Below are 27,165 nucleotides of genomic sequence, written 5' to 3'. Positions count from 1 at the left end.
AAAAACAGCTCTGACACCATAGTCAGGTTACAGTCTGACATGGTCACACACACACTCTCCATGTTGACCTCTAGATTACAGACCTGTTACACAACCTCCCCCTGTCAAAGTGATGGAGAAACACAGCTGAGAGAGAGAGAGTGTGTGTGTGTGTGTAGGTGTGTGCGTCATACAGCAACCTGAGCACCCCAACACAAACACACACATCAGATCAACAACTCCTCTTCAAAATAAAAGACATTAAATGACAGCTTCATATTTTGTTAGAATAATGTTTCTGTAATTATTAATATTTTATTAGAAAACATGAAAACTACATTATTCACTCTTCCTTCAGTCAGTGTCAAATTATCAATTAACAGACCTCAAACCTTTCACACAACTACATGAAGACCAAAGAAGACCAAGAAGTCCTGACTGTCATGGACTGTCCTCCACAGTCACCTGACCTCAGCCCCATCGGACATGTACAGTATAGAGTCACCAGAAGACTTAGAAAGACAAACACAACTGAGATATTCTGACATTCATCTCCACCTTCAGGTAACAAGGTGACAATCTGTGTCTGAACCTGTAGGGTCAGTTCTGTTATGGTTTCCTTCTGTTATTCACTCTTCACTCACATATTTTCTAACACAGCTTTAAGCAGATGTCTTCACAACATCTGAAGCTCCACCTAAAAGATGGAGCTGCTCTTCTTCCGCATCCACAATCTCCTCACGAACACTGAGAACTGAGATCAGTTTGGACTGTAACCCTCAGACTCCACCAGGCCGTCTGCACTACGTTACATGCAACATTCTACACAGTGCTTGTTTTTCCACCGGCTGCACCGCGGCTCGTTTCAGCAGCATCTCAGAAGCAGCTTAGATATGGTGTGTCTATTTGTGATGGAAGCGAACCGCAGCTGCATCAATCTACGTGGAGCAGATCGAGCTAGGCTGGAAGTCAGACAGCAGAACGGCGTAGTGCCCAGTGGGAAATGACCCAGTAACAGAGCTGGGACCGGAGGAATCAAGCAGTAATGAACCTGTGAATGACACTGGATGAACTTCAAACTGAAACCCATCTGTTCAGACTGAATTGACGTAAGATGGTGCTGTGCCAGTGGCAGCCTATCGTAGCAGGGCACGGTAGTTCGTAGTGTTTTTTTATGGTATATTTTCTTGGCCTTTATATGGCTTTATTGATAGAACAGCAGAAGACATGACAGGAAACAGGATGAGAGAGGGGGAGTGACACGCAGCAAAGGGCTCCAGGCTGGGACTCGAACCTGTGGCCTCTGCAGTATGGACAAAGCCTCTGTACATGGGAGGCCCGCTCTACCAACTAAGCTAAACGAAGCCCCAGTTTGTAGTTTTTATTGTGTTTTTAGCTTGTTTTTATTTATAAAGTGTACACTACGCTGTGATTAATACACCGTCCACATAACAAAATGCTTTTTCCCTGATTTGGATATCTCCTTCGTTGTTTGGTCTCTCCTGGCGACTGGAGGCCATGCCTGCATTACAGCCAGCATTGTTTCCAATCGCGACCAGCTGATCACCCTGATGCCCCAAACCCTTGTAGGAACATGTCCTGCATCTCTGAATCTCACAGAGGCCCTGTTTCTGTCATTAATTAGCCTTTCACCTTTAAGTTGACTGTTTTCTCTAAAGGCGCCTTGCAGTCCCATCACCCCTCCACCGAGCAAGGAGGATGATGTTTGCTTTGTAATAAACCATTCAAACAGACACTCCACAGGAAGAGTCTCCCTTTTGGTTTGTAACTGAAACCACAATTTGCTGTTTCCCCCCCTTTTTGAGACAGGTGGATCCTCTTTCCTCAGGTCAATTGACGCTCAACACTCAGAAATCCAGGGTCTGAGCATCAGAAGAAAGGAGAACTGTTTTTAACACAGACATGTTGTAATCGAGTGCCTCTGGAATTGTAAATTAGGTAATGACGGCTCATTTTCTATGTCTCTTTCCTTTTGATCGAATCAACAGATACACCCTCTAAGAGTAAAAGCGCTCAGGGCCTCCTCCAGAGTTCCAATAAGTTCTGAATAACTAATAAACTAGAATCTCATCTTCTTAATTTTATCAGCCTTTATAAGCCAAGATAAAGTTTTATTGCCTAATGATTGGGTTTGGGGTAAATCCCCAGCTCCTCCCCTTCGGTGAGCCCTGGTGATTTGAACAGACTTTCAGAAGAATCTTTTTTGTTTAAAACTTTTGTTATGTACTAGTAAAATGTCTCTGGCATGTTTTGTTAAGCTAGAACTAGAAGGAATATGTATAAGTCCTTGGTCCTACTGTATATGCAAGTGTGTTTAATATTTTAACCAAGCTTAACTTTTCTTTGATCTTAAGTGATGTCGATTCCGTCATGTTATTTCATGTAGACAAAGTCTACCTGTTAAGCCATGGTGAAATTCTGGGAAAGGTGAAACATGATCTCGAAACATCAGAAGCGAGAGTTTAGTTTAATTAAAGTCATAATATCACAAAAGAAGGGACGCTGTCACCCTGCTCCTCTGGGTCCGCCTACCAGCCGGGGTCATATAAACAGAGAGACATGCTCTCTCTCTTTCTTACTCTCTCTTACTTTTTTTACACTCCTCTTATCACGTATTCTTCTTCATTCTTACTTTTCTTTTTAAACTACTCTTATTTTTAAATTATAATCCTTTATTTTTATTTTTGCGACAAGCTCTAAGACAAGCGGATTGAATCACTGCTTTAAGTGCTTCACTTTTATCAAAGTCTTTAACAGAAGGAAGTTTTTTTCTTCATCGCCTGTTTCAGAAGAAGTTGAATTAGTTTAAGAACCACCACTCGAAGCAACAAAGAAAAGAAGGCTTTATTATCATTGGTGAAGTCGTTGCAGTAACTGGCTGCTTCAGAAGCCGTGCAAGCGGTTTCCAACGAAACAAGACTTTTGCTCCAAGCCGAGACTGGCTCTGCCCCCAGCGCTCTCAAAGCAGAAATCCCACTTGGCCTTTGGACCGAGAGTTCCTCAACAGAGTGCCAGACTTCCCTCTGGCTATTGGAACGACATGGTGAGCCCGCAGTCGAACCCAGAACACTCAAGGAAACCAGAACTTCCTGATTCCCAGACAAAGTAGGCTGAGCCATCTCCATACAGCTGGACCCACACACGTGAGAACAAGTTGGTGTCTTAAGCTTAGATCTTCATCTTTTGAGTTTAAGAGGTATTGAGATTAGGGTCTCATTAGTGTTAAAATGTACTCCCGTGAGGAGGGGCCGTTTAGCTCAGTGGTTAGAGCAGGCATCCCATGTACAGAGGCTTTGTCCTCGCTGCAGCGGCCCCAGGTTTGAGACCTGGCCTGGGGCCCTTTGCTGCATGTCATTCCCCCTCTCTCAACCTGTTTCCTCTCAATTCTCCCAGCTGTTTTGTCAATAAAAAAATTACTCTACATTTTTTGTTATCTGTTGCTGTTCGTCTAAATTGTCATCTCACTTATTTACTCTATTTGATTAATTTCCTCCGGATTGGTCAAATAGATAAAACAATGGAGGTGGTGCCCCATTTACGAGTGTGTTATTAATCGCCAGTGATTAATTACAATTAGTTTTAAAAAATGTTTGTTCATCCAGATGTTAATATCTGTGAGACAGGAAAAAAGATTGTTTAACGCACTAGGGTCCTCTGATGAAACGGAGATATATAATTGCATATCATCTGCATAACAATGATAATGTACATTATGAAAACTGATTAATTTACCTAGTGGGAGCATATATAAAGAAAAGAGGATCGGACCAAGGATGCTCCCCTGAGGTACACCATACTCAACATCAAAAGTCCGTGAAACAGAATCACCTAGGCTAACAAAGAATTTCCTGTCAGACAAGTAAGAACGAAACCAGTCAAGCACAGCACCAGAAAGACCCGTCCATTTCTCAAGTCGATAAATTAAAATGGAATGATCAACAGTATCAAACGCAGCACTCAAGTCAAGTAAAAAGAGGACTGCAACGTTATTTGTGTCAGCTGCAACTCTGAGGTCATTAACTACTATTAATAAGGCAGTTTCCGTACTGTGATTAGTGCGATAGCCAGATTGAAATTAATCCAATAAATTATTAGTATTAAGATGATTAAATAGTTGATTGAAAACTATTTTCTCTAACAGTTTGCCGATAATAGGAAGATTAGAAATAGGCCTGTAATTAGCTAAGTCACTAGTGTCAAGATCAGGTTTCTTGAGCAAAGGTTTCACCAAGGCTGTTTTAAAAGCAGCAGGGAAAATGCCAAACTGCAGAGAAGTGTTGATGATTCTGGTAGTGTCATTAGAGAGGCACAAGAGACTAGATTTAAAAAGTTTCATTGGAATAGGGTCTAGTGAGCATGTGGATGACTTCATTTTGTTTACAGTGGCACTGATTTCACTATCTGTAACTAAATTAAAATATGTCATAGATGGAGGCTCGCTAACAGGTAGATCGCAGATGGTCGTTGAATCTGTGACTAAAATACTGGACCTAATGGTATCAACTTTTCCTTTGAGAAATAGTGCAAATTCCTCACATTTACTTTCTGAGTTTTGATCATTTAAGCAAGGCATCAGTGTTGGATTTAAAAGAGAGTTGATCGTGGAAAAAAGAACCTTAGAGTTGTGTTTATTTTCAATAATGATTCTTGAGAAATGGGCCTGTCTTGCTTGCTTAACAGCATTATAATAAATGGCAATATGGTGTTTAAGGATGTCAGAGTGAACAGTTAGTTTACTTTTTCTCCATTGTCTCTCAGCTCTACAACAGTTTCTTTTAAACTGGCAGATAGCATCAGTTTTCCATGGTACTTTTTGGGTTATTTGTCTTTTTATAATTCTTGGAGGAGCAGGAATGTCTAGAGAGGATCTTAATTTCTTGTTAAAATCAAACACTAAATCATCAACAGAACAGGCATTGGATGGAGGAAAAATATTCATGCTATCAAAAAATCTTGCCCTGGCCCTGTCATCAAGTCGTCTTTTCACAACAGTCTCATTGAACTGAGTTGATACAGACTTGATGACATTGAAAAACACACAGAAATGGTCGGAAACAGGAACACAAGTGATATCAGAAATGTCTTTTTCGATACCTTTTGTGAAAACCAAGTCTAGTGTATTTCCATGATTGTGGGTAGCTCCTTTGACATGTTGCACAAGACCAAAGCTGGCTAAAAGATCTAAAAATTCCATGGCATATAAATCAGCGGTATTATTAATATGACAGTTAAAATCCCCAAGAAAAATAATCCTGTCGTAACAGGTAAGAGCAATGGACATAAAATCTGAAAACTCAGATAAGAAGTTAGAGTTGTATTTAGGAGGTCGATAAATAGTTATAGTTAATATAGACTGCTGGGTCTTAATAACTGAGGCTAAATATTAAAAACTTGAAAATTCACCAAAGTTACTTCTTGAGCAAGTGAAACTGTCAGAGAAGATACTGGCCACTCCTCCTCCTCTTTTATCTTGTCGACTGGAGTATAGAAAGCCATAATTTGGGGGAGATGATTCCAATAATATGGCAGAAGCAGTTGAAGAGAGCCAACATTCAGTTAAGAATAAAAAACTGAGACTATGTTGGGAAATAAAATCGTTAATATAAAAGCTCTTACTAGAGAGGGATCTGATATTCAGAAGTGCTAACTTTATTTGTTCAGGATTTGGGCAGACAGGGATTGAGTTTTAATTTTCACTAGATAGCGAGGGTCCGATCTCCTGCGTATTTGGCAGGATCTAAAAGACTTGTAGGAAAGTGACCCAGCATTCAAAAGGCCAATTTGTTTTGGTGTGCTGAGGGGGTAAGAATGAGGGGTGCAGTTGGTTGAAATAGGAGATAACAAATTGGCATTATAGCTAATATAGCAATTATAGCAATATAGCTAAAATTAGGTCCTTCCTGACAGTTTTTTTGGGCTATATAAATAAAATTGATTTGATTTTGATTTGAATGAGTCAGAAATTTAAACCCTGCATCCCTGCAGTCATTACAGGAAACGTAAGGTCCCTGGCTAATAAGATGGACGAACTGGAGGTGCGAAGAAAGGAGTAGGGCTTTCGTGCTCGTAAACAACAGGTGGTGCACATCTCCGTGAAAGAGTGCTTCTGTGGCCCGGACATTGAGCTCATCACCATCAGACTGCGTCCATATTATTTGCCATTATAAAACAAGTAGTTCCGACCAAGCAATCTGATTGGTCAACAAGACATTTAGACCATACTCAAATCAGCATGACAGCACGCCTGACTCATTACTCAAAATATTACTCCACCAAGTCTGTGGCAATAGTGTATCCATCTCCATGGCAACATAGTAACTGTCAGAGCTGGAGCAAAAAAAATTAAAAGTACGGCTTGAAATTCAAACTTTATGCCTTAAAATATGCAGAGGAAAACTCGGGAGAAGCAGCCGCTAGACTTTTCTCTGTTGACCCCAAGAGAGTGAGAGATTGGCGATAAAATAAAACGGAGCTGTCCGAAGAGGAAAGCAACAGGACCAGGCTGCCTGCTGGAGGGAGGAAGAAGGCTAGTGAGGAGTCTGAGATAAACATGCAGGGATGAGTTATCAGCAAACGGCCACACCAAGAGAGAGTGTCCCGCAAAATGATCAGGGTGATGGAGAAACAAATGTACGCCACTGTGAGTGACAGCAGAGATGAGGAGTTTGCAGCGAGTGCTGGTCGGCTGAATCGTTTCCTCCACCGCAACAACTTCACTTGCAGAAGACAACTATTGCCCAGAAGGATGCCGGAGAATTCACAGAGAAGCAGCTGGAGAAGTTTGTGACATTTTCATCCCGGATTTTTGAGAGGGAGGAATTCAACGCCTGTCCCAAATAAACGCCTGGTCTGTTAAGTGATTGAAACAAATAAACGCCCCGGCTATTATTTATTTTCCCTTCAGTGTAAGAGACACTATTGTGACAGCGGTGAAAACATTTTATAAAAAATATAACTTGGGCGATAAAAATAAGCATTTTCTGTTTATCTGTGCAGTATTGATTTAGTTCGGGAAATTCCGAGACCGCAATAAAACATTAACGTCAGCTCAGAGTTCATCATCTGGGACTAGAAAATCCTTTCTGTTGCTAGGTCGTTACTAAGGGTTGGATTATTTGCTGGAGTGGTAAACTACGTTCCATTACACATATGAGTCAACTAACGTGACTGATTTTGTTTCAGTTATTAGTCAGACCCCATGTGTTTCCATGGAAACGCGACACACACTCACAAAAACCTTTAAAATTTGAGAGCAAATTGTCCATCAACATGGATATATTTTGATTATACATTTTATTTGTGTTGATATTAGTTGTATAATCGCAATATTATATTATTATTAATATTGCTTAAGTTTACAAGTGTCATCGCCAAAAACTGTTTACATTCTGCCATCTGGGGACGCACTCCCAACGTTTCGCCAGTTTGTCAAATGCACAACAAGGGACTTTAAATCTTTACATCTGCTGTATGCAAATGTTAAAGAGGCATACAGCTCCACTGCCCTCCCTCCCCTGGGCAGGTCAGACCAAAACCTCATCCTGCTCTCCCCATCACACAAGCCTGTGGTGCAGCAGCAACCAGTGACAGTGAGGACTGTGAGGAAATGGTCTCCCGAGGCCCTGGAATCACTGCAGGGCACCCTGGAAGCCACTGACTGGGATGCACTCTACAAACTACACGGCGATGACATTTACGGCCTTACTGACTGCATCTCTGATTACATTGGGTTCTGCATGGACAACACCATCCCCACTAAAGAGGTCCACTGTTACCCAAACAACAAACCCTGGGTTACCAGCAACCCGCACGAACGCTCGTCAACGTCAGACGGTCATCAACTCTGTCAGCCGGGGGACGGACGGACGATCATCGCCGTCAGCCGGGGAACGGACGCTCGTCACCGTCGTGCGCGGAGTATAGCGCCGCTGACCTAGCGGTATAGCGGCGTAGCGCCGCTGTTCCACCGTCTGGGGAGAACCCTGCTTAGGCGGGAGGCAAAAACGCTTGGGCGACGCGCCTAAGCCGTATAATGGCAGGGAAAACCCTGCATCTTCAGAGAGTGCCAGTGCTTTGGGAAACTTCCTGCCTCGTTCCAGTTCCCAAAAAAGTCCAGACATCCCACATCTTGAAGGTCCTGGAGAGGCTGGTTCTAGCACACCTCAGACCCCCCAGTGTGTCCATCAAAGGACCCCCTACAGTTTGCATATCAGCCCCATGTTGGGGTCCATGATGCAATAACTTACCTGCTGCAGGAAGCCTACTCCTTTTGGTCCCTGTTATGTCCTTACACTTCTCCAGCGCCTTCAGCACCATCCAGTCTAGTCTGCTGAAGGCCAAACTGGAGAACATGCAGGTGGATTCTCCCCTCGTCACACGGGTCGATGACTATCTGACGGGCAGACCGCAGTATGTGAGATTACAGAACTGTGTGTCTGACCGACTGATCGGCAACATCGGTGCCCCTCAGGGAACTGTGCTGTCTCCTCTTCCTCTACACAAACTACACTGCAGACTTTAAGAGTCATCTGCAGAAATTCTCTGATGACGCGGCCATTGTGGGGCGCGTAGAGGGACAGGGGGGAACATGGGTTCAGGGACCTGGACGTGGCAAAGACAAAAAAGATGGTGGTGGACTTCAGGAGAAATAAGCCCCGCCCTCTCCAGTCTGCATCAGTGGGACGGATGTTGACATTGTGGATTCTTAAAAATACCTGAGTGTGGTGCTGGACAGTAAACTGTAGTGGACTACAAACATGGAGGCAGTTTATAAAGTCCTTTCATGTCTGTAAGCGGATGCTCCAGATGTTTTATCAGTCTGTTGTTACGAGCACCATCTTCTTCACTGTGGTGTCTTGGGGTGCAGGCATCAAAGTGAAGGACGCAAACAGACTGAATAAACTCAAAAAGTCAGGGTCTGTTGTTGGCTCTGAGCTTGTCACCCTGGTGGAGGTGGTGGAGGACAGGATGCTGGCAAAACTGCTGGCAATCATGGACCATGCCTCTCACCCCCTCCACAAAACTCTGGACAAGCTAAAGAGCAGCTTCAGTAACACACTAATTCAACCCCACTGCAGCACAGGAAATCATTCCTACCTGGTGCCATTAGCCAGCGTTAGCCATCTATCTAACTCACCTGTTCAGACTGAAAACCACCTGTCCGATGTACCTGCTTGATAGTTTCAGTCTTTTGTTGTATCATCATGGTTGAATCTACTTATTATAAGTGGGTTTGGATAAAAGTGTCACACAGATGAATGCCATGTAATCTAGAGCGCCACTGCTACACACTGTCCACCTGGATGACAGGTACGTACCAAGCTGGCTCAGGTCCAGGGGGGTCCAGTGGAGTCCAACAGGACAGGATGGAGACAGTGTGCGAATACTGACTCGGCCATGAGTGTCCAAACCCCACAGAGCATCGCGACAGGCAGACAGGTGAGTCAGCTCCACCTGTGCACACAGGTAGAACACAGCAGAACATCAGCAGAACAAAGAGGGAGACCTTCTGACTGAAAACAAACCAGAGACAGGTGTGTTTACCTCAGTTGGTAAAGGGACAGAGGAGGGGCGGAGCTCTCCATCCTGGTCCCAAACACAAAACAGATCCTTCCTGCTCTGAGCCAACCATAGGAACGTACCTAAGACCCAGATGAGACACAGGTAAACTGATGATGAGGTGAGACATAGAGGTAGACTGATCATCAGGTGAGACACTGAGGTAGACTGATGATCAGTGTGGGAGGGTGTAGAGAACAGGTGTGTTACCTTCTCTGTGAGGAACAGCTGAAGATGTGATGAAGGTCCACCTGGTGGCGGAGACAGTTCCTCTGGGAACAACATTCTGCCAGAAAGTTCCTGATAAACAAAAACAGAAAACTGATGGCTGAAATACACAGTACATCCAGGGCTGTAAACTAGCGGTCGCCACTCGCCAAATGCGACTACAATATTCCCCTGGCGACTTAATTTTGGAGGGATACATGCCACGGGGCGGGTAAACATTGTAGTAGCTGTAAAGTGATAAATTATGACGGCAGCAAACATTAGTGCTTAACCGGTGATTTGTTGTGTGTCGCACTGAAGTAGCTCCCCTGACGTCACCGCTGTATAAAATAGTTCCCCTCAGAAGCAACGTAGCGTGAGCGTCACCGCTCTTTAAAAGTTTGGCGCAGTGACTGTAGCCATTTTTAGACAGAGCACCAAGCCGCCAATTTGCCCGTCCTTTTGGCAGCTCGGTCAGCGGTTTTAGACAGAGGCCGGCAAATTGGGCGTCTGTTTTGGTCCACCGATTTTCCGCCTCGGAGGGTACACTTATTTCCCAAAAAATGCCAGCCGGGGGTGAGATGGGCGGAGGTGTCAATGACCTGCACTGTTGTGCAACCCACAACCGAGGAGTTTTAAAACCAGTCCATCACTTCATCTGCGGACATTAAGATGAACAACTGGACAGCCGCTGAGATCCAGGAGATGCTAGCGTCTCCTCGGTCTCTGTAGCTGTTTGGTTGTGTTAGCTTGTTGTTGTAGCGGCAAGGAAGGAACAGTCGCTACTTTCAAATTAAGAGCCCCCCGCTAAGAAACCAGTTCTAAACTCCGATAGGGTGCAATGTAAAGCTCTTATTTTGAAGACAAATTCGTTGTCACTGTTCACAGCCCAACTTCGAGCTTCACGTCACGTCACATGTTTACGCCTACCTCAGAGGCGGCTTTTGGAGAAGGAGGAATATTACACCTCCGTTTTAGAAAGATTGGCCGGCAAATTGCTGCTCTTACCTTGGAGCAAATGTGCCGCCTTTTCTATCTAAAAAGGGCTTGTGATTCGAGCGCAGCAATTTGGTTCAGTGAGAAGTGGAAGACTGACAGGGAATGGCTTCAGTACGACGACTCGACGGGTGTCATGTTTTGCTCCGTCTGCCAGACACCCGCCAAAGAAAAGCAATGTTATGAAATTTAATTAATAATATTAAAATGTATTTCTAAATAATGCTTTGGCCTCTTTTCTAAGCATGTATTGCTACATAATACTGTTATCTCCATGAAAAGTACTGAAACAGATGTATATGCAACAAAAAGAGGCAATTTATTATTTGGCCGGTAAAAAATGTACTTGGCCGGTAGATTCTTTCATCTACCGGTCCCCTTGGCAGGTGAGCCAAAAAGTTAGTTTACAGCCCTGAGTACATCACGGTAGTTTACTGCACAGTACTGCAGTATTCTAAAGTTATCTGGTCTCCACTGACCCACAAGGCTGCCACGAGCCAGGTGCAGCTGGTTCCGTCCCGAGGCGACCCAGACTCCGCTGGCGTTGGCACTGACCAGACTTGGCTGGCACTGAGAGTACTGTGACAGGAAAGCCACCACCCGCTCCACCGGTGCCCTTGTCACCGTGGCAACACTCTGAGTGGCCTGCAGCAGAGTCTGAAACAGACTCCCCTGATCGAAGACCACGTAGTCTGAAATACTGATCTGATAAAGACACACAGGTCAGAGACAGACAGGTCAGAGACAGACAGGTCAGAGACAGACAGGTCAGAGACAGACAGTATAGAGAGATTGAGATAGGAACAGACAGGTTTTCTTTATCTACCTGCCACCAGTGGTCATCGTCTCCTTGCGGTCTGGACGAGCTGATACCAGTTCTGAACCACAGGCTGCCGCTGGCGTCCAGCGCCCAGGCCGTACCACCGTCTCCCAGGGCAACGCACATCAACTCCAGACCCTGAGCCTCACTGTAATCAGAAACAGTTTAATCAGTGATCAATAAATCCTCAGCCATTAGATGGATCATCTGTCCTCTGTCAGTTTAATATAGCTAAAAGTCCCACTTATTTAATGGAATATGCTAACAATGCTAACATCCTTTGAGTGTGATCTAACAATACTCACTGCAGTATACAGTAGTATAACAGTAGTATTACAGTGGTAGCACTACCTGACAGTGTGGTACTTCCAGCCCTTTCCCTCGCTGCAGTATCACAGTAGTATTATACTGTACCCAGAGTTCAAAATGCAGCCACAAGCACCTTTTTTTACACTGGTATCCTGTTATGGAACAGTTTGCCACCTGTAACCAAACTTTTAAATTCTCGACGGTCTTTTAGAAATCAGGTTAAGGCCTTTTTATGGGACAAGGTTGTGATGAAGCACCAGCTCCCTCACTAGTTGCTAACCCATTTTTTGTTCAGAAAGGTGGAAAGACAACAGTTTTCTGTTTATTGTTTGTTTTTTTGCTATATACAAAGAATTGTACTTTAAGTTGATTTCTCAAATGTATATAAAAGACTTTTGTAATCACAGTAATAACTTGTCAGAGTTAGAGTCCTTTGTGGCAGCCATCTTGTGCTGGTGTGGAAAGAGGAAGCGCACCTCAGCAGTAGCCTTTTTATGTGGAGTATGAGAAGGCATGTTCTCAGTTTCAATTGGATAATGTGTGATGTCATGACAGGTAATTATGATAAATACTGAATAAAGTACAAATCATTTGTTTGTTTTGAATGTGCAATAGGTATCTTAGTCTAAGAAAGAATTACTTTACAACTTGTTAGTGTGAGCAAGTGAAAGAAAATCATGTATATGCCTTGTGAACCTTTCAACTCTCCATTATAGAGAACTGCCCTGATAGGCCAGTTGAACTAGAAAGGCGGACTCTCCCGCTACATATGTGAGTGGAATGGGAGAGGGCGAAGAGTTTTTTTTTCTTGGAAAGAGAGCAACCAGAATGGTCTGAAGCAGAGTAAGAAAAGTTTGTTTCTTTGTTTGTTTTGAGAATATAAATAAAAGTCCTGCTGTGTTTTTGCCTGCACAACCCTTGCCAGTGTGATGTTTTATCTTCTAGGGGTGTAACGGTATATTCGTCCCGTGCCGTCACGGTACGGGCGTCACAGTTCGGTGCATGCAGTCATACGACGAATACGTCTGAGTGAGTCCTCGAGTCCTCACTTTACTGCAGGTGGCGGTAATGAGCCTAAAAGCTGCCAGAAAGGTCATTACAGAAGAAGAAGAAGTAGTCACAAAAAACAGGACGAAGAAGTAAAGTGATGGACAGTGTGGAGTTGGAGGAGCCGCTGGCTTTATTCAAATCAGCTGTCAGCTGAGCACTTTGGCTTCCCAGTACAATGCAATGGTGATGGCACGCCGTACGCGAGTGGAGGACAGACAGACTGTCTGCCGGAGATGTTTGACGGAGGTGCGGTATGTTGCTGTCAACACCTCAAACATGCTAACCCACATAAGACGGCATCACCCCGACATATCTGTCACTGGTGTGAGGAAAAAAACGTCTTTGGTGCAACAACTTATCCCCGCTGCTTTTAATCCACCTCTTGACATTAACACTGACAGTCCCAACAACATCACAGAAGCAATTTGCATATACATATCAACATCTGTGCACCCTCATGCCGTAGTACAGGAGCCTGGCTTCAAGTATTAAAGTATCTCATTAACAGAATGAGAACGAGAACCCTCCTAATACATTTGTTTTATGTTTTATTCCATTTATTTTTTACTTTTATAACAGGAGATGTTTTTTTTATTTTGCAGTCAATTGGTGTCTGGTCAAAATAAATGAAAAAAAGCTAGTCTTTTACATGTTTTTATTTTTACCTTGTACCGAACCCGTGCCGAACCGTGGCCCCCATACCGAGGTCCGTACCGAACCGTGACTTTTGAGTACCGTTACACCCCTATTATCTTCCATCATGCTTTGCTGCACCTCACCTTACAACAAAGGTGACAAAGGTGTGATGAGTCATGTCTATGCTTGCCCTTATATGTACATATGTATATTTATTTCATATATATATATATATATATATATATATATATATATATATATATATATATATATATATATATTTTTTTTTTTTTTTTGTTTTTTTTTGTATATACTATATATTACTTATACTGCTTATATTATATTATTTATACTACTTATACCTATATATATAGATATTCATATTAACGTGTTATATTTATTATATACATATGTCTATGTTTAGTATATTATATTTATTTTATATCTTTATATGGGTGTCGGGTACTTTGGTGTCTTTTATTTCTTGATCCTCTATATGTGTGTAACAGTGCTGTGTGTGACATGGAGTTTCAATTTCCTTGAGGGAACCTCCCAAAAGGATTAATAAAGTTGTCGAAGTCTATTTATGTTTTTACTAGATATGTATTTTATTTTCTAATAACTTTTAGTAATTTTGTTTTTTTTGATGGTGTCTGTTAGTATGTCACTGTTCTTGTTTCTGTGTCTTATGTGTTGACATCGAGGACAATGTTGGAAATAAGTGTTATCACTTTAACATGTTATCCTTTGGATTTATCCTTTGGATTATGTTTTCTGTCTTTGAATCCAAATCAATCAATCAATCAAAAAAATATAGCAGTATTCGAGTAGTATTGTAGTAGTATTACAGTAGTATTACATTAGTAGCACTACCTGACGGTGTCGTACTTCCAGCCCTCTCCTTCACTGCAGTAGCTGTTCAGTCCCTCTCTGTAGAATAAAGCTTTGTGTTCACTCAGGGCCCAGACTACGCCTCCTCTCACACACACCTGGCTGAACACACAGGGTGAGTCCACCTTCACTGAGCGAGCACAGGGCCTGTCCACACTCAGACCTGAAGGACACACAGAGATGACACACCTTAGTACAAACAGCAAACACAAAGTCCTTTAACCCCTCCAGTATGGTAAAGGTCCTACTACACATTATATATAGTCCAGTGTGTTCTAGTCTGCCACAGGGACTGATGGGATATGAGGTTTGGTCAATTTAATAATGAGTTTGATATGAGTTGAAGGCCCATAATACGATTTTCATCATTAGTTGTGGCACAAGACTCCAATGTGACAAAGATGGACATAAAGAGAGCCATGAATGACAGCAGCACTAGAGTTCATCAGGTCAACTGTGCTACGTTGTGTTTTCATTTATCAACTGAACTTTTCTTCTTCTAAAGTTTAACATGAAAATGAGTGAAACTGGAGAAAGCAGTTCAAGTCGTCCCATATCCAGAATGATAATCTGTGGAATTCAGCTAAATATTTTTTTACTTGATATTATTTATTTGAGATAACAAGATTGTTTCTGAGCAAAAATGAATAGACATGATACATTATTTTTTATTTTGTTCTTCAGCAGTACATCACATTTTTTGACATACTGTCACACTGCCCTACTAACTGTGATCTTAATGCTAACAGTAAGATACACAACTGTCCCAACATGTTGAGACGTGTTAATGTTCTGAGTTTTACAAGCAGCAAATCTACTCATTTAAAATCTGCTGAAGATCTGCCGGTGTCATCAGATTCTTGTCACACAGAATCCGTGTGGGCCTGCGGATAATGTTTCACATTCAAAGCCTTGTTAATACAGAAACAGGTGAAACAGGTGCAGCGGATCAAAGTGAGGCTTCATACAGCAGAATACAAAATCAGCATGTTACACTGGATAAAGCCTGTTGGCTCAAAATCAAACGGGTTGAAGCTCGGACACTGAACCGGCAGCAAAACAGGAACCAAAACTACTACCTACCGAAACTAATACCTGTCTACCTGTCTGCAGGTAGAGGTCTCCGTTGGTCCAGGTGCAGTAGTGTTTGGGGGAGTGATATAGTCATATGTCTCCTCAACAAGTCAGCGTAAAACCTGCTGACTCATGTTATTGCAGTATGATTTAAGTGTTCCACAAAGCTTACAGTGTGTTTCACTGTAACTTGTGGAGTCCATGCACCTTGAGTGCATGCTGCCATCAGAGCAGAAAGTACTGAGATATTTCAACATTCGTGGTAATTTTTCCAAGATTCACTCAAACTGTTAAACTGAGGTTATCATTTGTAGTGAAAAAAAAGGTTTCAAATTTAGAAGAAATGCAAAATAGAATATATACATGACAGACGGACAGGTACTTACCTGTCTGCAGGTATAGGTCTCCGTTGGTCCTGATGATCCAGGCGGAGTCGTCACTCAGAGCCACAAATCCCGTTTGCTCCACAGCTTTGTACCAATGACGTTTGCCTTTAACTGATACTTTTGCACAAGCAAATGCTGTCATGCTCTTCTGCTCTACCTTCCACAGCAGATTACCTGAAGGAGTTTGCATCAGTTAGTATCCAACTAATGCTACATGCTACAATGCTGCAGTAAATGGGACTAAAGATGCCAGTTTGACATTATTAACAGCAGGTAGCTGTTGTTTACAACACATGAACAGAGGATCTGTCAGGTGTGATGTCAGTAACTCACCTGAAGGAGATAACGCCATTTGGTGTACATTGTCTTCAAAGCGCTGCCAGTTCAGTCCAGTTTCAGGAAGTGTGCTGCAGAACAGTCCTCCTTTAAAATCCAGACACCAGACAAACCTGAAACACACAACACATGTCAGCCACCTGTCCGCAGTCCTTTATGCCCAAACAACAGACCTGAAACCCACAGGTCATACTGTAGTCACATGACAGTAAACTGACCACCCACCTGTCAGTCACCTGAAGGCTCAGTATTCCACATCCTGGTCCTGAATATCCCATCCAGCTTTCTGCCAACTAGAAAGAGATAAGATACAAACAGATTTATATAGCACCTGCTGACAGAATCACCTGCTCAGGTGTGTGTGTGTCTCACCTGCTCAGGTTTGAGTGTGTCTCTGTCCTGAATGTCCTGGTCTCTGCCTGTTGTCTTCTCTGTCTGACTGGGTGGACAGTTGAGGGCGTCAGCAGGCACAGTGTGACCGTAGATGTCTCCCTCTTCATCACTGGACATACTGGGTTTTCTGTCCAGACTGGACACAGTGGAGTAAAACATCTGGTCTGTCAGACCAGCAGGAGGCATCAGGTCATCACTCTGTACACAAATACAGAGAAGCATTAGATTTAGGCACATTCATTTGGCCACTGCTTTAGTTAAAAACAAGAACAAGACGAAGAGTTGTTTAAGGTGGAAGCTACAAAAGATACAAAAGAGTCTTTTATATTTCAGAAATTCAAAACAAGAGTCATTGTGTCTTGGTATCTCTCTTGTGTAATGTGAAGAGGCGGTGCAGTGGTTAGCACTGTTGCCTCACAGCAAGAAGCTCCTATGTTTCCTATGGTTGGTTAAGTTTGGGTGCTCCAGTTTCCACCACCATCAAAACATGCATACCAATTTAATTCTCCAGTCTTATTGTAGAGGTTTAGGAGCTGGTTGTACAGGTCTGAGGACTAGTTATAGAGGTCAGAGGACAAGTTGTAGAGCTCTGGGGACTATTTGTAGAGGTGCAGAGACTAGTGGTAGAAGTCTGCCTTAATCTAAGCCACTGGTGTCAGTTCTGGTGAGAGTAAAATCAACAGCAGCGCAAGCTCTGTCTGGTTCAGGCTGAGACCACCCAGTTGGAACAACCAGGCAGGTACGTTGCTAGCTAGAAAATGTTTTGACAATGGGAAGGAATACCTGGTGTTTGACTAAAGACCATTCAGGTCCAAAGGTGCAAAGACCAGAACTGTACAGTACTCAGGCCAGATGCCAGAGTTTCCCTCTTACTTTTAAATTCAAACGAATTTAGTTCTATTCTAATGTCAGTTTGTGTACATATAAGCTCATATAAGCACCTCTTCTTCCTCTGGTCCAATCAGAGGGCTCAGAAACTCTTCCTCCTGCTCCTCCATTGGTTGCAGCTCCTGTCCATCATTCTCATCAGTGTTTTGCATGTAGGAGAAGGTGCACTCCAGCAGCAGATCCACATCCGGGGTTGGGGGGACAACCTCTGTCTCTGCACCTGGTTTCAGCTGGTTCTCGGGACCATGGAAGATCAGGGATCCTGGAGGGAGGAAGGAGCTGAGACAACAAAAAGAAGGAGAAGACAAACGATCAGTGGGAGCAGGAAACAAGGATGAGACATAAAGATAATTTTTCTGTCAGCTGTTCTTCAGTTACTAACCCAGACTGGTTGGAGGAAGACACCACCTTCTCTCTATCCTTTATTTCTCTATTTGAACCCCCAGACCATGCCTCCTGTGAGTCCTGGTCCTGTTCAGGGGAGTCCTGGTTTTGGAGGTCCAGACCGATGAGGGAGGCTCGGTCACTCAGTGGAGTTCCACTTCCTCCGTCGCTACAGCTGCCATCCTGGACTACAAACATGGAATCTGAGCAGCTGCTCTCAGATTGACGGTTCCCACTGCTGCTGTCTGAGGACGGAGAGTATAAAGAAACATTCAGAGTACCTGTCTTAACATGTCTTAGTCTGTGTCTCAGCCTGTCTGCCTGCCTCTCAGCCTGTCTAGCTGTCTGTCTTTCAGCCTAAATGTGTCCTTGCCTTGTCGTCTCCTCTTCTTCTTCTTCACTCTGATGGCTTTCACCACCAGCTCCTGCTGCATCTCGCCCTGACCCAGGGGGGCGCTGTAGCGTCTCGAGCTCTGCTCACATGAAGTGGTCACAGAGCCATTTCCATGGAGACTGTCCCAGGAAGTGACGGAGCTGCTGCGACTACGAGAGCCGCTGGTGAATAAACCAGACTGCTGCTCCATCACCTGGACAGAGTGTAACAGATCACATGACACACTAACAGGTAAGTTAACCAGTCCGAACTGAGTGTGTCATCCAGTTAAACTAGTCAGTCACCTCGTGCTGCTCCTCTGCCTCCTCCACGTCCTCCTCTTCTTCTTTTTCTCCCTCCTCACTGTGTCTCTCCCATCCTCCTCCCCCCTCTTCCCTCCCTCCTCCCTCTACGATGATAGCCATGGTTCTGATTGGCTGAGCTGTTTCCACTGATCCGGTTGGTGGGAGGATGCTGGGTGTGGTCAAAGGTGAGGAGAGACGGACAGAGAGCTCCGACACTGAAGAAGAAAGAAGGACAGGTTAAAAACATCAGCAACATAACTAGTCTTCATGAGCTGTAACAACAAGTAGAAGAAGAAGAGGAAGAAGAAGAAGAGGAAGAAGAAGAAGAAGAAGAAGAGGAAGAAGAAGAAGAAGAAGAAGAAGAGGAAGAAGAAGAGGAAGAAGAAGAAGAAGAAGAAGAGGAAGAAGAAGAAGAAGAAGAAGAAGAGGAAGAAGAAGAGGAAGAAGAAGGTGGGAAAGAAGAAAAAGAAGCCAGTTGAAATGTAAGTGCTGCAGTCGGATGAAGTTTTATTAATCAATTCATTTTTTAGATGTTAAACTTTAAAGGAAGAAATGTTCAGTTGATGGTTGTGAGAAATCAAATCAAAATGTGTTACAGTGGACCTGATGGACTGTGGTACTGCTTCACTCTCACTCATGTACTACGTTCTACTCAGGAGTGGCTAAGTCACATGCAACACCTTAGTATTAGCAGTAGTGTTCGTACTCACAGTTGGAGGCCAGTCCCTCAGGGCTGTTGGAGAGACGGATGATGTCTCTGTCTCCTTTTAGGATGAAGATCTCGTTGTCGCAACACGACACTGACACGATATCTCCACTGCTCTCCAAGGCTCCGATTATCACCTTGCAGCACCAAACACAAAACTGATCAGATAGCACACAACATAAGACTTCATACAATGTCAACATTCAGAAAATTCACACATCATCATTCACACAAAAACATTCACGTAATATCAACATGAATCAATGAAAATACACAAATGTTTGTGTTATATTTCAATATTTGGATGGCTGTGGTGCCAGTCTAATACACAGAGGTACCTGTCAACAGAGGACTGTAGGTTGTTGTTACAGTTTGCTAGTAGAACCTCATTAACCTGAACTGTGCCAACAGAAGAGACCTGTTACCTCGTTAAGACAGTCGAGGACATAGATGCTGTACTCATTCCAGCTGAGGATCCAGCCCTCTCTGAGGACACAGCTGAGCAGACCAAGCTGTCTGTCTGCGGGACGGTAAGCTCCAATTGGATCAGGACGAGGAAATAATTCAAACTGAGGAATCTGAGTCAGACAGGTAGACAGACAGGCAGGTAGAGAACATATTTGTGATTTTTACCAGCCATTTTCTTTTGTAATGAATATGCATAAAACAGCTAAATGTTTCCACTCACTGGACAAGTACAAGAAAGGCTGCTGAGTACAAAGTGTAGCACTCTTACTGCAGTAACATCAGCAGTGGCAAGCAGCAAGTAGCCGTACACGTATCTATCTCTGTTAGCAGCTGCAGTCAGCTGCCATCACCAAATGTAAATTAGTCTCAAATCAACCAGCCAACAGCAACTCTTAATTCACTGAGTTACATGTACAAATATTATATTTGTTCTATTCTAGACTTTTCTCTGGCAGCCATCTTTATGGTTTCAAATCAGATCTGCCCCGTTTTAGATCACTGATTTTGATTGGGCAGGTGGAAATAAACTCTCATGCTGTAGTAGTACCAGTCCTGAAGGTATGTGATAGCAGTGTGTTCCCGGCGTTCCCAGTGTACCTGTGAGTTGAAGAGAGGTTTGAGCAGCCGGGTGTCCTCCACCTGTCCCCTGATGTCAGACCTCCACAGTCTGAGTCCAGGTCGAGCAGCAAACACCTGAAGATCGCTCTGTTTACAGAGAGCCGGCAGGAAGCAGGCGCCGAACCTGCCGCTGCTGCGACCAACACCAGACAAACTGTTAGTACTACAACAAGGTATAACCACCCTCAACGTGCACTAATACTGTCACAGACAACTACTATCAATGTCTACTCATCCTATAAAACTACCATCAACATGTTTTAATACCACACCCACTGTTGTCACTGTGTACAGTAAGCATGTGTTTGAATATCTATTAAACCGAGGGGTTGTGGATCTGGACCTTGGTCCTGAAGCCTAGGGTACCACTAAGTGAGGCGAGGCGATGCGAGTAGAGTTGAGTTGAGTGGGTACCAGTCATTCACATTAGTGGGGAGAATGACGGTGGAATTAACATGGCATCAAAACTAACATATTCATCAGACTGTTAGTTAAGGTTAAGACCAGATCATCAGTCAGGCACAAGTAGTCCACTTTGTAATACCTGTGAAATATACACAAAAATATTCCTTCAGTATCACAAAGTGCTCATCAGTCATTTATCTTCGTTTATAACTCTAACAAGTAAAATGTGTCTAAAACTGCCTAAAAGTCACAACTTTGAAACTGGGTTCATGCTTTAAAGGGACACTGTGCTGAATATTACAATGTTTAATATAAAAACAGATCATGAATTTCTGCATTAGTGCAACATAACTCAATTATATGGTATGAATATTTGCTTAAGATCTACTGCTTGGTAACCTGAGGAGTTTTGTCTTCGCAGGAGAAATTCTGAAAGAATTTGGAGCCGCAGACCAAGAAGCAGTCCGGCCGCCTTCAGCACCACCGGACCAGGAAGCAGCATGGCCGCCTTCAGCACCTCAACATTAGTATTATTCTTTTTGGTTTTTTGGTTTTATTGTTTGCATAGTGATATGGATGCTGGCTAATTGTGTTTTCATTCTAAGTAATAGCCTAATTTTTGTGCGTTGTATGTCCAACTTTAATGATTTATTTATTTATCATATTTTGGGGTTTGTGTTTTTTTAATTTTATATTAATATTTATAGTTAGGAACACTGCATCAGTTTCATTTATATAGAGGATCCCCATCGTTCACCTTGTATTATCATGTTCTTCTATAAGTTCAACCAGCCTGGGTGGGTCGAAATAAGATGTTTGATTTTAATTTGAAAGGTTTTCATGACTCTAGCCTGTTTTCCTCTTAAAATGTAATAGATTGCTGCATCTTTGTGGATTAGTAAAAGGGTTAGGAATCTATCCATCGTTGTTTGACAAAATAGGGGCCCCCAAACAGCATCTTGCATAGGGCCCCCGAAATGTCAGAAACGGCCCTGTGTGTTTGCATTAAATACAGACCAACATGAAGCACAGACCGAATATAACCAGCCTGTCATTTCTTTTCTAACTGCGCGTTCTCAGCAGGTTTATTACATTTACAACACTCACTAAATAAAATGTGCTTATCATGTGTTGTGTGTAGTGTGTCACATGTGTAGTGTGTTTACTAGGGATGTCCCGAGCCAATCTGCAGGACCCAGATTGGGCCGATATGGGCATTTTTCCACTGATCGGTATGGTAATTTTGCACGTGGACCCAAGCCCGATTGTTTTTTTTTACATCAGAGCATAATTTGGGACAGAACTCAGCCGCTCATGTAGCGTTATTCTGGCACACCTGTGGATCAAATGTCTGCAGAGTGGAAATAACTTTAAGTAGAAAGTGGAAGCAGTCCAGCAGCGACATGCAACATCTGCAGTACAACCGTTTCATGAGGGGCAACAAAAGAGCTGCATTAATACTACACATTTGATACAGCACATAACAAACAAACACTCAGGGGCGCCGTTTAGCTCAGTTGGTAGAGCAGCGTCCCATGTGCTGAGGCTTTGTCCTCGCTGCAGCGAGGGTCCCTTTGCTGCGTGTCACTGTCCCTCTCTCTCTCATCCTACTTCCTGTCTAATCTTCAGCTGTACTATCAATAAAGCCTTAAAAAAGGCCAAAAAAATACTTGAAAAAAAAAAACCTCAAAAAATATGAGTTCACTCAAGAAATACAGGCAAAGACACGAAGCAGCAAACACTCGCGGATACTTTCAAAAGGACAGAAATATTTTCAAGACAGCGATATCGCCACAAATATTACAGAGGTCATTAAATTAATCGCTCTGGGTAACCAGCTCTTCTCCATGGTAGAGGATCAGGGTTTTATTTGTCATCTGGAGTTTTTGAATCCCTGGTATGCTCTACCATCTCTGCATTACATCACATTGACTCCACTCTCGAGTTACAACTAGACTTTTACTAGATATGCATTTTATTTTCTCATAACTTTTAGTAATTTGTTTTTTCTTTGGATTTTGTCTGATAGTATGTCAGTGTTCTTGTTTCTGTGTCTTTGTGTCTTATGTGTTGACACCGAGGACCATGTTGTGGTATGTTATCACTTTAACATGTTATTCTTTGGATTATGTTCTTTGTCTTTGAATCCAAAAATCAATCAATCAATCAATCAATCAATCAAAACATGGCGGTATGCGCACTAGTTTGGTGGGTCTCATACAGCAGAGCATGTAAAACAGACAGTCGAGGAGATGCTGAACGCTGTGAAATAGACGAGCAACGCGTCCACATCATTTTACGTGACAATGTAAGGAATATGTAAAAAGCAGTGGATGATATGGAGGCACCAAGCGTGGGCTGCGTCACACACACTTCAGCTGGCTGTACACGAGGGTCTGCTGTCACAGTGCAGCGTCACACACTCATCTGCTAACACCAGGAAGGTGGAGGCCAATGTTGCAACAGCATATGCAGAATAAGAAAAAGCCGTATGAAAGTATAGATTTTGTTTCAACAACATAAAAAGATATTAAGGAACAGCTTGGATGCAGGGACTTTGTTACTTAATGCAGCTGTATTATTCAGGAAAAAATAATAAGTATCAGTTAGGGACTCGGTATCGGCAGATACTAAATATTAAAGGACTCGGATCGGGGTAAAAAAGACCTGATCGGAACATCCCTAGTGTTTACCTCTTGCGTGGCTTGGTGCCGAGCTGCTGGACTTCCCGTTTCTGTGTGCAGTAAAGCAGAGATCTCTGCTGTGTTGAGACCAACAGCACCTGGTGCCTGTACTCCATCTGCACCACACCTGAGGACTCCTCCAACAGAAGCAGGGGTTTACACACACCCTACACACACACACACACAAGGTCAGGTTGGTGTGTATCATGTAATCTTCAACAATCACCAATCATCAATTAATTGACTGCTACAATGAGTCTGCATTGCTATTCAACTTGATTCCATCAGAGGGAGCTGTCTACAAGACAGAGACATGAGTGAAGGCTACAGATCCTGACTGCCTGATGAACTCCTGTCCTCTGTGCTGCACATTTCAACATATCAGACATGACGCTCGACTTTGATTGTTTTACAAAGAGAGGTGACGTCTCAACTGTTCTCATGAACATTTGTACAGCAAAAAATTTAATTAATGTGGACCTTTGCATGATATTTAAGGCTCTGTGTCAGCAGTGTCTTCATCTGAGCTCCAGCAACTCAAATGTGAAACTTCTCTGCTTTTTAAAGTTACAGCTTATTAAAACAGATTTTAAAATATGTGTGTTGGGTGAAGGGATACGATAACAGGGATATTTAACTATCATCTACCAAAATGATTCCTCCACTAAATTATTGGCTCATAAATCAGTTTGTGTGGTTAAAATATCACCTGGTCCAGGTCCAGAGACGAGAACACCACCCGTCCTTTATCATCTCCGGAGAAGAGTTTCATCCCGTTGGTGCTCCACGCCAACGATGTTACAGAACCTTTATGGAGGCCGACCACGTCGAAACGCCTCAACTGCAGGGAGACAAATAGAGAGACAGGTGTGTTTCAACTGCAGAGGGACCGACAGGTGTGTTACAACTACAGAGAGACAGACAGGCGTGTTCTCACCTGTTTGTTGCGACCAGGAAGTGGAGACACCAGCTGGAAGACTGCAACTCGACCAGATGCTGTTCCCACGGCAACCAGATCATCAAAACAGCTGAGCAGCTTCACGGCTGTGATCGCATCACTCTTCCCCTGAAACACACACACACACACACACACACACACACACAGGAAGTCACACTGTGTCTGTAAAGACGTGTTTAAAATCAAACAGCGGTAAAAAATCACAAACATTATGGACATCACCTGAATGCAGCACTGATCACCTGAGCAGAGACAGACACACAGACAGAAGCTCTGCAGCTCTACTCGTTCAGGTTCATCCTTTCACAATAAGTTCTAGACTAACCAGTATTCACTGTATAAAAAACCTTTCTGTAACATATTGTGTTGATTTTATTAGTTAGTACATAGTCAGTGTTTAATTCCAACAGATAATTAATGTCCTATTAAAAAGGTTACAAAATATGTATGTTGTTAATTAAAGGGATATTCCGGTGTAAGTTTAATCCATGGTCTAACACACCGTGAAACTGTGTTAGACTCCCTCTCAAGAGATCAAGTTAGCAGACCGCTAGCTAACGTAGTTTTAGCATCCTCAGAAACGACCGCACGACAACAATACACTGCAGTTAATGGGTCCAAATATAAAACTGCCATCAAAAAGCCACAAATAATGCTCAGAACAGCAACAAACTTCAGCAACATTAAGAAATAGGGTACAGACCTCCAAAGTTATGAAGTGCCTGGAGACTGTGTCTGTCATCCTGGCTGTCCTGCTGTCTATCATCGTGTGTGTACAGTATTAAATGTATGGCCATGTGGCAGCCTTTTGTCCAAGACAAATCTCCAGGGGGACAGATAAATGAATCTTAAATATTACTGATTAACTGGGTTTACTGATAAATCGATAAAGCTGCAATAGGTCGAGCAGATAGTAAATGCTGAGAGCGCCCTCCAATTAAAGACTGCATAGTTTGAATTCATGACAGTTTTAATGTTTGTCCCCACTATGATCAATAACTTTGAATAACCACTGACAGCTCTACCGAGAACTCAGCTGTACAACTGATGAACACCACAGAAGAAGAAGAGCTCTGACCTCCAGGCTGTACTTGTTCATATGTGCGAGGCGGCGACAGTACAGGTAGAGCATCCCGATGCTGCTGCCGACTGCCAGGAAGTCACTGCTGCTGTCCAGAGCTGTCAGGTAGACCAAGACGGACCGGAATCCACGCTGCACCTGCAGGAGACAGGCAGGAGCCTTCATCATCATCGTCATCATCATCATATTTTGTCTTTGATGTGATCTGGTCTTGACTGTTGGATTTTGATAAGCTGACGGTTTGAGTTTGTGTATTTGGCTTTAAAGTCAAGTCATATTATGCTCATGTTCAGATTCATACTTTTATTTGGGGGTCCTGGTAGAACAGTTGTATCTCTCATTTTCAAAAAAACACAATATTTCCATATAGTGCATTGCTGCAGCATCCCTTTTCACTGTGTCTTGAATGCTTTGCTTAGCTACGGAGTGAGACATTCACCTCTGTTCAATCTTTGGTGAGAGCTGCACATGCGCATTACGTAACGGGCAGGAAGCAGCCAATCACAGGGGCAGAGTAGGGCGGGTCATGCCAGGCAAGCCAGTGTGATCTAAAATAACGCTGTTACAGCTGGTTACCAAGGCTGCGGTACAGCCCGACTCTGATATGGAAACTCCTTCGAACCACAACCAGAGTGCTAAGTCTAACCCTTTCTCTACATCGCAGTAGCTTCTGTGTGTCTACTGACAGACTTATACATTTTATATATGTATATATATGTATGTATATATACACATATACATATATACACATATATCTACATAGGTACACATATATATGTACATACAGTGGGGCAAAAAAGTATTTAGTCAGCCACCAATTGTGCAAGTTCTCCCACTTAAAAAGATGAGAGAGGCCTGTAATTTTCATCATAGGTATACCTCAAAATGAGAAAAAAAAATCCAGAAAATCACATTGTCTGATTTTTAAAGAATTTATTTGCAAATTATGGTGGAAAATAAGTATTTGGTCAATAACAAAAGTTCATCTCAATACTTTGTTATATACCCTTTGTTGGCAATGACAGAGGTCAAACGTTTTCTGTAAGTCTTCACAAGGTTTTCACACACTGTTGCTGGTATTTTGGCCCATTCCTCCATGCAGAGCTCCTCTAGAGCAGTGATGTTTTGGGGCTGTCGCTGGGCAGCACGGACTTTCAACTCCCTCCAAAGATTTTCTATGGGGTTGAGATCTGGAGACTTGCTAGGCCACTCCAGGACCTTGAAATGCTTCTTACGAAGCCACTCCTTCGTTGCCCGGGTAGTGTGTTTGGGATCATTGTCATGCTGAAAGACCCGGCCACGTTTCATCTTCAATGCCCTTGTTGATGGAAGATTACGATCACGATACATGGCCCCATTCATTCTTTCCTTTACACGGATCAGTCGTCCTGGTCCCTTTGCAAAAAAACAGCCCAAAGCATGATGTTTCCACCCCCATGCTTCACAGTAGGTATGGTGTTCTTTGGATGGAACTCAGCATTCTTTCTCCTCCAAACACGACAAGTTGAGTTTTTAACAAAAAGTTCTATTTTGGTTTCATCTGACCATATGACATTCTCCCAATCCTCTTCTGGATCATCCAAATGCTCTCTAGCAAACTTCAGACGGGCCTGGACATGTACTGGCTTAAGCAGGGGGA

At 43.1% G+C, this 27,165-nt stretch overlaps 1 protein-coding gene across 3 annotated transcripts in view; it reads right to left on the bottom strand.

Moving 5' to 3' along the window:
• Positions 1-27,165, bottom strand: part of tecpr2 (tectonin beta-propeller repeat containing 2) — a 38,561-nt gene that overhangs the window by 6,486 nt on the left and 4,910 nt on the right. For all 3 annotated transcript variants that reach the window (XM_030443720.1, XM_030443719.1, XM_030443721.1), the window contains 21 exons: positions 25,524-25,664; positions 24,425-24,553; positions 24,197-24,328; positions 23,497-23,654; positions 20,378-20,531; positions 19,738-19,890; positions 19,317-19,449; positions 18,607-18,821; positions 18,302-18,515; positions 17,927-18,173; positions 17,598-17,823; positions 16,636-16,854; positions 16,489-16,556; positions 16,261-16,376; positions 15,928-16,101; positions 14,450-14,630; positions 11,588-11,729; positions 11,241-11,466; positions 9,769-9,858; positions 9,544-9,641; positions 9,318-9,453 (listed from right to left, as the gene is read on the bottom strand). In XM_030443720.1, coding sequence (XP_030299580.1) covers positions 9,318-9,453; positions 9,544-9,641; positions 9,769-9,858; positions 11,241-11,466; positions 11,588-11,729; positions 14,450-14,630; positions 15,928-16,101; positions 16,261-16,376; positions 16,489-16,556; positions 16,636-16,854; positions 17,598-17,823; positions 17,927-18,173; positions 18,302-18,515; positions 18,607-18,821; positions 19,317-19,449; positions 19,738-19,890; positions 20,378-20,531; positions 23,497-23,654; positions 24,197-24,328; positions 24,425-24,553; positions 25,524-25,664 — 3,352 coding nt within the window. The remainder of the gene's footprint in view (positions 1-9,317; positions 9,454-9,543; positions 9,642-9,768; positions 9,859-11,240; positions 11,467-11,587; positions 11,730-14,449; positions 14,631-15,927; positions 16,102-16,260; positions 16,377-16,488; positions 16,557-16,635; positions 16,855-17,597; positions 17,824-17,926; positions 18,174-18,301; positions 18,516-18,606; positions 18,822-19,316; positions 19,450-19,737; positions 19,891-20,377; positions 20,532-23,496; positions 23,655-24,196; positions 24,329-24,424; positions 24,554-25,523; positions 25,665-27,165) is intronic.

Source organism: Sparus aurata, chromosome 16, assembly GCF_900880675.1.
Source record: "Sparus aurata chromosome 16, fSpaAur1.1, whole genome shotgun sequence".
Lineage (NCBI taxonomy): Eukaryota > Metazoa > Chordata > Actinopteri > Spariformes > Sparidae > Sparus > Sparus aurata.
The sequence above is the reverse complement of the archived record's forward strand: the minus strand, read 5'-3'. Positions and strand labels throughout refer to the sequence as shown.